Source organism: Ovis aries, chromosome 3 (assembly GCF_016772045.2).
Source record: "Ovis aries strain OAR_USU_Benz2616 breed Rambouillet chromosome 3, ARS-UI_Ramb_v3.0, whole genome shotgun sequence".
Classification (NCBI taxonomy): domain Eukaryota; kingdom Metazoa; phylum Chordata; class Mammalia; order Artiodactyla; family Bovidae; genus Ovis; species Ovis aries.
This window is the reverse complement of record NC_056056.1, coordinates 34,030,727-34,040,759: the sequence shown is the minus strand read 5'-3', so window position 1 is coordinate 34,040,759 and position 10,033 is coordinate 34,030,727. Positions and strand designations below refer to the sequence as shown.

The following is a 10,033-nucleotide window of genomic DNA, read 5'->3' as shown; positions in this document are numbered from 1 at the left end:
CATCTTTGTAAGATGTATCAAGTATCAACAAATGTTAGATCCTTTAATGCTTTACTGGAAAAACACCAAGAACCCTTTCAAAGGTGTTATTAGCAGCTATCAAATAACCTTTTGTTAACTTAGGACAATGAGGTCTACCCTCCTGGTGTGTTGTGAGGTTTCTTCTTTGCCTCAGGTGTCATGAGACTTCCTCCTTCACTAACTGCAAGGCAGTTCTTAGTGTTAGGCTGTACCTGTATCTAAAAGTCAACCTGTAATTGGAGTTAGGCATTTAAGGGTGACTGTTGCTTGACTCAGAGAAGGCAATGGCACCCCACTCCAGTACTCTTGCCTGGAAAATCCCATGGATGGAGGAGCCTGGTAGGCTGCAGTCCATGGGGTCACTAAGAGTCAGACACGACTTCACAACTTCACTTTCACTTTTCACTTTCATGCATTGGAGAAGGAAATGGCAACCCACTCCAGTGTTCTTGCCTGGAGAATCCCAGGGACAGGGGAGCCTGGTGGGCTGCCATCTATGGGGTCACACAGAGTCGGACATGACTGAAGCAACTTAGCAGCAGCAGCAGCAGTTGCTTAATTGCTGGCTGGTTCAGGTTCCCTCAAGTGCAGATTCTTATAAAGGACCAAGCCTTATTTTAAAGTCTGAATCTGTGGTCTTTTGTTTTTCCACAACTGCATACAAAGGAGACCAGTGTCTTCCTGGTATCTTGTTTTATTTTTTTTCTCTATGAAATACCTGATACCATGCACATGATCTGCCGAATGTGCGGCCATGCCATTTTTCATTCAAACACTTACACAAGGGATTTTTGGCATTTAATCACATTCTGGTGTGCTCCCATGTTATGAGGAAACAGACATTTTGGCTTAGTACCATCCCAGCAACTCAGCTTCCTTCACAAATCAGACAATGGTGTTTCCATCTGGCTCAGAAGTGCCAGTAGAACTTTTACGCACAGATCACTTCATTATTAACTGTAGTGCTCTGAGTGTTTCTTTAGGTCATGGGCTACCTTATTTGCAGGAGAGGTGTGAAAGTTCCTCTGCAGACAACTGTTTCCCTATTGTACCTAAAATTCCCTCATTAAGGCTTTATTTTGGAGGCTAAGAAATAAGTACAAGTGACTCCATAGTGGGCTTCCCAGGTGGCACTAGTGGTAAAGAACCTGCCTCCATTGCAGGAGATATGAGACGTGGATTTGATCCCTGGGTCTGGAAGATCCCCTGGAGGAGGGCATGGCAACCCACTCCAGTATTCTTGCCTGGAGAATCCCATGGACAGAGGAGCCTGATGGGCTACAGCCCATAGGGTCACAAAGAGTCAGGCATGACTGAAGAAGTGACCTAGCACGCACCCATGACCCCATGGTACTGGTAGCAATAATTTCACTCACTCACTAGTGTGAAAGTGTTTGATCAGAATAACCCCCCAATCTCTGCCTGAGTTAGCCTTGATGCAGATGGAAGGGTTTGAGGGCACAGTGGGCTCTCAGTGGAGCCGGAGAGCAGCCTGATAACTCCTCAAAGACACATTGGCCTTGTAAAATCCTTTGAAATGTGATTTTGTGAGTCCATGGTTCCAACGTGGAGAGTAGGCTATGGTGTTCCAAAATGGTAGCCAAGAAAACAAGTGACCAATGGTGGGTGGGGAAAGCCTAGTCCAACCCCACTCTCCCACCCTCTTTTTGTATCTAATATCTTTGTCTAACTATTCCTGTTTCAGATAACTCAACTCACCCTTGTCTTAGAAATTAAGCACCAGAAAACTTGGTTTTGTTCCCACCAGGAGAAAGGACTGACTATTAGCTGTTGGATCACTGAGGCTCCCATCTCTCAACATTTTTTTTTTGACCAGACCGCGAGGCATGTGGAACTTCCCTGACCAGGGATCAAACCTGTGACTCTTGCAGTGGAAGTGCACAATCTTAACCACTGGACCACCAGGGAAGCATTCAGTGATATTTTAATCTTCAAACTCTGTTCAGGCCTCCCAGTGAACTGCCACCTGCCACACAACACAAGTGAAGAACCAAAGCTGAGTTTTTTGGCCTTTTTTTTTAGTGGCTAAAGCCTCACCCCAGCCACTATGGAAGAAAAGGTCCCCCCACCAAACTCCCTCTTCTTTGAAGAAACACAACTGAGACCAAGAGAGAAGTAGCTATAGTTTAATACAAACCTGCACCAGAACACAATGAGTCGGGCTGTTGTATGTTTGCCTCAATAAGGTGGCCAAAGCACAAGACCATGTGCCGTCCTGGGGTTGACACAATCTTAGCACCATGACGTTTACAGAGGAGTGAGGAAGTCACTTGGGTGCTGGGGTGTTTGAGGCTCCATCCCGACCCCAGGCTGTGCCCGCCGCCTGGGTAGCTGGAGGGGGTTTGGGTTTCCGAGTGGTTTCTGTGGTTTCTGGGTCAGTATTGGAAAAGCCCTCATCTCGGCATTGGCTTGACCGAGACCTACTGTGGACTCCTAGCACTACACACACGCACACATACACACGCACACACGGTAGCACAATTTTCTGGTAACTTAACCCCACAAACCTAGAGAGCAGCTAAGGCAAGAACAACAGTATTTATTCAGCAAGTACAAGACCAAGTTTGAGAGCTGCATTCAGTGCAACCAGAGACCCTTTTCACTCCAACCAGGAGCCGGTGGGGCTGGTGATGGGGCTGGCTGGAACTCAGCACAGGGGCAGGGAATGGGTGGCAGGGCTGACCTTTCATTTGGTTCCTTGAACCTCCTTCTGATTTCCATCTAGATGCTTCTGGGCAAGGGTGGGTCTATGTAAGGGTCGGGGGCGAATGAAGTGGAGGGCCTTCGATGGACCACACCTGCAGGTGGTCTCCCAGAGCCACAGACCACGCATCTCTCAGGCGGAGGCACTCAGAGAAGGTAAAGCTTTCCTGGCCCAAGCAGGGATGCTCTGCCCGTTGGCTACCACCACTGCTTGGCTCTTTGGCATCTGCCCAAGGCCCATGACCCAGCAAGGGCTGAAAGGGATAAAGATGATGTGCATTGTACCAAGGGATCAGTGTCACGGTTTCCCAGGCTTAGATCCCTACTGACTGTCCCCATAGCTACCACTCTCCATGAGTGCCTTTGCTGCCTCTGCTTCCTGGGTTACCGTCTGGGTCCTCTCAGCCCCATAGTGAGGAAGGGGAGCATGAAGGGAGGGGTGAGGATGCAGAGGCAGCTCAAACCACATGGCAAGCCTCCAGCATGTAACTAGTTCTGGCTCAAATAGTGAATATGCATTAGTTTGTTTACAAGAAAAATCTATCTACCTGTGCAAAACAAAGCAGAATGCCTACTAGGGGAGTAAGTCATCTAGCTGGTTAAACTCTCAGAGGGGATCTGCAAGAGATGTCACTCCACTCCTTCTGTCCTCAGCTGGGGCAGACAGCCAAGTTCTAAAAAGGGCAGTCTGGACCTTTCTGGAGTCAGAGGGCCTGAGCTTTCTGGGCCACATCTGAAAAAAAGGGGAGAATAATGCACGCTTTGTGGTTGTGAGGAGCAATTGAGAGCTCATACGTGAAAGGGCTTTGAAAACATAAAAAGCACTGCAGAAATGTGCAGGGTATGACCACTGGCCCAAGAGTGCAGGAGCCGCGTGTCAGCCCAGGTGGAATGCGACGTCACTCCCCAAGGGGGAACAAGGCTTAGCAAGGGCAGCCTCTAGTGTTTCCATGGAAACCTCCTGGAGTTTTGGAGACAAGGGAGGCCCAGCTGAGAGATGGAGACCACAAGCAGGTGAGGGCGAGGTGCTAAACACAGGAGACCGCGGACCCTGTGTAACACTGTTGGCTATAGCCAGGTCCTACTGGCCTGGCCTCCTACCTGGCATACAGCCAGCCTGCTCCCCCTATCATGCCCCCCCCCCCCCCCCCCCCCCACCCCAGCAGGCAGGAGGCCTCTTGCCAATCACACAGGAGGAGCAACTGGGCCTCTGTCCAGCAGGGGGATACCTACAGGCAATTGGGTGTGTGTATGTTGGGGGGGGGGGCGGCTAGTGCTGGGAGTGACCAGGACCATACATGGGAAAGGCCACCTTGCTTCCTGAAGGTCTCTAGGGCCAGCATTCCGGGCACCCTCTCAGGATGCAGGAAACCAGGAGGGGAGCGGGAGGACCGGAAGACTTCAGATACGGAGAAGAGGGCCCCGAGAGTCCAGCACCCGCCTCTGGCCCCTGTTCTCAGTGCCCTAGGCTGTCTGGTTGGTGTCGATGCAGCATCTCTTAAGGTCCACATCTATTCCTGTTTCTATGCTATGCTAGTGACACAAAGCACCGTCAGTTTTCACAGGATGCACAAACAAGTCAAACCAAACCACTGCGCAAACCAAACGTGCAAAACGAAATCATATACACGCGCCTGGCACCAGCCTCATGCCCTCCCAGCCAGCCCAGCCCTTCTGGGCCTGGGACTGCCGGGACTTGGGGACGAGGCAGCCAGCAAAGGGCGCAGCGTGTCCCAGCCACTCCCAAACCGGGGCAGGAGTTGAATCGGGAGAAACGGGAGGTCCTGGGCATGGCTGGGATGCAGACACCTGTCTGACTTGGGGAAAACGACCGCGGGGCCAAAGGGGATGGGGAGAGGGTACTTTTCTTTTAAAACACATCTGCTAAAGTGCTCTGGACAACTGGCGGGTCAGCCAGGGGCAGGGCACTAAGGGCGGGGGTTGCCCAAGGCCAGCAGGGGGCGGTGCGAGGGAGGGGCGGGGCCAGGCTCTATGCAAGTAGGCTCTGTGCATAGTATGGGCTTCCTGGGCCCCAGGGAAGCTCGCCGGGGCCGAGGCAGGAAATGACTGCAGCAGGAGGAACACATCTCAAAGTGCCTGTTAGGGTTGGCTCGAAGCACAGTGAATCACGTGTCAGACATGGGGGAGGGCCCCTGGATCGAGGGGCCCCTCAGGTGGTGAGCTGCCCCGCGGCCTCTCCCGCCCCACCCCTGCAGCTGCGCCGGAGGGTGTGAGGCTGGTGGCGTAGGAGCATCTTCACTTGGGGGGCTGGGCAGTGTCTTTACCAAATGCCGCTTGACCTGCCTCCGGGGGGAGCGAGGATCCGAGCCGAGGCTCGCTTTGGAACATGGTCATCGATCTGAGAACCTGGAAGGAAGGAAGCACAGAGTGAGTTCCCCTGGGTAATAAAACCGGGTCCTCCCGTGCTTAGATCTAATTTAATCCTCAACACAATACCATCCCCTTTTACAGGTGGGAAGACTGAGGCTCAGGGAAGTTAACTTGCCCCCTGTCCCATAGTGTATGAGTATGTAAAGCCTGGACTTGAACCCCGGTCTTCCTGATTCAGAGCCTGCACGGTTAACTAACTGCCTTGCTACCCCTGCCTTCATCACTCCCAGCCCTGGAGGTACCCTCTTGTCAAGCACACAGACCATGGAGCCGCCTGTTAGCAAGTGGGCCTTTGTACATATGACTCAGTGAGCAAGCGAGGGAGGAGGGGGCGCCGTTGTCTTGGAAAAACATAGAAAAGCACCCCCAAAGGCCCCCACGTCTTGAAATCTCTAGGCTTAGAAAAGAAGTCCTGGTGCCCCAGGGAGTGCCGTGGAACATTCTTCCGCCTGTCTCCCAGTAGACAGGGTTTGAGGCGAGGGAAGGTGAGAGGCTGCCTGGTGTCTGCTGCACCTGAGAGCGGTTCTGTCCAGTCTTGGCTCTACCCAGACTTGGGTGGGAGCAGAAGCCAGGGGCCCGAGGGGCCTGGCTTCTCTCGGGCCTGGACGCTTCTCTTGGGGCTGACCCCCGCTGGAGGGGTCAGACTCAGGCAGCCGTGGGGCGCTCCTGGATTGGCCAGTCGGGCGCGCCCACGGACACTCCACATGGCGGACCTCTTTCTGAATGCACTCGGTCACTGGTGGGAGTTTTAACAGTGGCCCTCAGGGCAGGGGAGAAGTTATCTCTGTAGTGAGATTGGCTCTGAGATGATGGGGGAGGGGTGTGGAGAGGACCTCTCCCCACAAAGGCCGGTCAGCAGCTCAGACAGGAGCCACCTGAGCTGCTCTCGGCACACGGTTGCGCACGAAGGAAGCCCAGCGGCCCGCCGTGACCCTTGCAGCCCTGGGTATAGATCTTTGCCTCTCAGGTTAGGCTGGTTTGCGGCGGTGTTTCCCTGTCCCCCGGAGCATCCATGCTCTGTGTGGAGGCATGTGGGTCTACATCCTCTCACCCTCTGGGCCCAGCACAGAGCCTGCAGAGCAGAGCCTTGGTCTGCACCGGGGCTAGTCCTGGAGGCAGCTCAGCAAGACCCAGCCCTGACCCCTTTCACGTGGGGCTCACACTTTCCAGCAAAGCTGCTCTTGCAGGTCCAGGGCACCTTATGGGCCTCTACCTGTTCTCCAGGGAGGCTTGCGGTTTATGCCCACAATGACCCCCACCTTTAACTACCACCGAGCACCTGGGAGGCATGCAGCTATCAACAATAAAGTCTCTAAGCATAGACACACCCATATATTTCTGTTTTGTATATTCTGTACAGTACAACTCCTGGCAAGAAAAGAAGGTGGCAGAGGACAAACAGGCTAAGATGAGGGAGAAAAGGGTATAAGGGAAACACACCATGTCTTTCAGAGAGGCTGGTGAGGACAGGGTGGGAAATGCGGGACACAGAGTTAACCCTTCTGAGGTCTGATCATCTCTAGGGGCACCCTACGTGCCAGGCCCTTGAGATGTTTCAAGGGATGAAAACATTTGAACTTAGTAACCGAGGGGCAAGCCCCAGAAGAGCCGTGGCCGGGTGGAGTGGCAGGTGCCTGTGGACTGGGAGAGCCCTCTTCTCCCATCCCCAGTATTTGTGTGTCTCTAACAGGGGACCAGCACTCATCACCAGGCAGGGGATGGGAGACAGAGGGAGGAGGTGGAGTAAGCCCACTGCCTGGGTGCGACTCCTGGCCCCTCCGCCTGTCTCCCTACACCCCACTGTGGTGGAGACGCAAGTGCCAGGCCAAGTGGCCCTTGCTCTTACCAGAAAGGCTGAAGCTGGATTCATGAAGGTCCCTCATGCCCCCGTGTCGGGTGACAGGCCGGGTTGGAGTGTCTGCCAGCGGCGTTCCCATCTCTTTTTTCCCAGGATGCACAATGACAGCTACATCCCCCAGGTAGGGTGTGCGGTCCACTCCCCTCACCTTTAAGGTCTAGTGATGGCAGAGAAGGAGAAAACGGGAAAAGATGATACCATCAGAGCACGGACACCATCAACTATCAGGGCCAAGACACCACCGCCACCACCAGAGCTTCCCTGATGGCTGATGAGAGTCTAGACACTGCCACTCTGTTCAGAACCCAAATTATTGCACGTGACAAAGCCTTCCTACATCTTGAGTCCAAGGGTAAAGAATCCTCTTGTACTTCCTAAACAGGGCATATGTGTGAGCGTGTCCAGGTATGTGCATAAAGGAGATATCCACTGGCTCCCCCTTGACACTGGCGGAATGCTTTCCAAGGCAGCAGGGAGCCTTCGGAGAGATTCAGCTTTAGAGAGCATCCCTCACATGGAGCAGTGATCCCTTCACTTGCCAGGTTCTCAAGCTGCTGCTGTTGTTCAGTTGCTAAGTCATGTCTGACTCTTTGCGACCCCATAGACTGCAGCACACCAGGCTTTCCTGTCCTCTGCTCTCTCCTGGAGTTTGCTCAAATTCATTTCCATTGAGTTGATGGTGCTATCTAATCACCTCATCCTCTGTCTCCCCCTTCTCCTTTTGCCTTCAGTCTTTCCCAGCATCAGGGTCTTTTCCAATGAGTCAACTCTTCGCTTCAGGTGGACAAAGTACTGGAGCTTTTACTGGGATCGATCTGACAACTTTGTGGGAATAGAGGCTAAATACAGCTGATTTGAAGATTAGAATCCCCCACTAGCAATAGTAGTTAATTTTGTACTCACAAAGGCAGTAGAATTAACAGCCTGTATTCTGCAACCAGACTGCCTATGTTTCACTCCCAGTTCTGTTACTTGGAAGCTGTGTGACCTTATGCAAGTTACATAAACTCTCTGTGCCTGTTTTCTCATTTGTAAGTACAGAGTTGTTATGAGATCAAATGAAACAGAACACGTAAAACTCTGGCACATGGTGAGTGACACAAAAGTACCAGCAGTTGTTATTATTGCAGAGGTAATTTATGGGGCTTTATCATTTTAAAGGGTGGTATTGTGAGAAGTGTTTTGGAGTGTGTGCATAAGGTCTGAAGGAGCAGCATATATAATCTACACCCCAGGCACTCATCAGAGACAGAACCTCAATCTCCTTGCTGCTGCTGCTGCTACTTCAGTCGTGTCCGACTCTGTGCGACCCCATAGACGGCAGCCCACCAGGCTCCCCCATCCCTGGGATTCTCCAGGCAAGAACCCTGGAGTGGGTTGCCATTTCCTTCTCCAATGGGTGAAAATAAAAAGTGAAAGTGAAGTCGCTCAGCCGTGTCCGACTTTTCACGACCCCATGGACTGCAGTCTACCAGGCTCCTCTGTCCATGGGATTCTCCAGGCAAGAGTACTGGAGTGGGGTGCCATTGCCTTCTCCTTGCTGCTCAATGCTTATTGAAAACCTTGTTGAGAGAAACAATAGATATGGGTGATTTCTGGAATGCTCCTCAGCTTACATATTCCTTTGTATTCTCCAACAGATCTGTAGTTGAGCTCAGCCCTCAGAATGTCAAAGCTGGTCTGGAGTGTTTTAGCCTTTACCAGGCTGCACTTTGGGGTCCGGGTGGTATAGGTGGGAGTATGGACCTGGTGAACCCTGGGTGAGTGACCTTGGCAGGTCCTGGAAGCCCCTGGCTTCCTGGCTTTAGATACTAGTCCCAACCCCAGGGCTGGTTTCTCCCCGAGGACCCTGCTCTGTACGGACTGCATATTTATAATTTGGGGGAAATTAGGTTTTCTGCATACCTATATTCTATTGTGTGCTCAGTAACTCACTTGTGTCCAACTCTTTGCAACCCCATAGTCCGTAGCCTGCCAGCCTCCCCTGTCTGTGAGGTTTCCCAGGCAAGAATACCAAAGTGGGTTGTCATTTCCTCCTCCAGGGGATCTTCTCCACCCAGAGATCGAACTCGTGTCTCTTGCATCTCCTGCGTTTTGGTGGATTCTTTATTGCTGAGCCAGTGGGGAAACCCTGCATTCTGTTATGTAAGGGCTATACCGGAGAATAGGAAATAGAGATGGCTTTTTCTTGAGGACCTTACTTTGTCATTACAATAAGTGCTTTGGATAAAGGGATTCTGAGTTAAATTTATGTCAGCCCTAGAAACTGGGCTCTTTCACTGTGGCTGGCTCTCAGAGCAGCACAAACTGCTATCTGTCTGACATTTTTGTGAGGTTGGCTTTTAGAAGGGCTTCAAACACTTTGTCTGCCCTCTTTTGACCCTATTTCCTGACTAAAATGTTCTCTTTTGGGAAAGTCATAGAACTGTTGACAGATATTTTTTTTTTTGAATTGAGATATAATTCACATACCATAAAACTCCCCATTTAAAAGTATACAGTATAGTTGTGTTTAGTGTAATTCACAAGGTTGTGAATTACATCACCACTGTGTAAATTCAAAATATCTTCATCACCCCTCAAAAATCCTCATAAGTGAAAGTGAAGTCGCTCAGTTGTGTCTGACTCTTTGAGACCCCATGGACTGTAGCCTACCAGACTCCTCTGTCCATGGGATTTTCCAGGCAATAGTCCTGGAGTGGATTGCCATTTCTTTCTCCAGGGGATCTTCCCAACCCAGGGATCGAACCTGGGTCTCCTGCATTGTAGACAGACCCTTTACTGTCTGAGCCACCAGGGAAGTCCTTAAAAAAAATCCCCATACTCACAAGCAGTCACTCCCATTCTCTCTGACCAACCCTAAGCAACCACTAGTCTATTTTCTAAGGATTTGCTTCTTCTGGACATTTCCAACAAATGGAATCATATAATATGTTGTCTTTTGTGACTGGATTCTTTCACTTAGCATAATGTTTTTAAGGTTCATGCATGTTGTATATAGCATGTATTAGCATTCCATTCCATTTCATGGCTGAATAA

The 10,033-nt window shown here is 51.3% G+C and overlaps 1 protein-coding gene across 1 annotated transcript in view; it reads right to left on the bottom strand.

Moving 5' to 3' along the window:
* Positions 1-2,152: 2,152 nt before the first annotated feature.
* DPYSL5 (dihydropyrimidinase like 5) overlaps positions 2,153-10,033 on the bottom strand; it is an 89,701-nt gene continuing 81,820 nt past the window's right edge. The window contains exons 12-13 of the mRNA XM_004005741.5: positions 6,983-7,151; positions 2,153-5,112 (exon numbers count right to left, since the gene is read on the bottom strand). Coding sequence (XP_004005790.4) covers positions 5,027-5,112; positions 6,983-7,151 — 255 coding nt within the window. The 3' untranslated portion in view covers positions 2,153-5,026. The remainder of the gene's footprint in view (positions 5,113-6,982; positions 7,152-10,033) is intronic.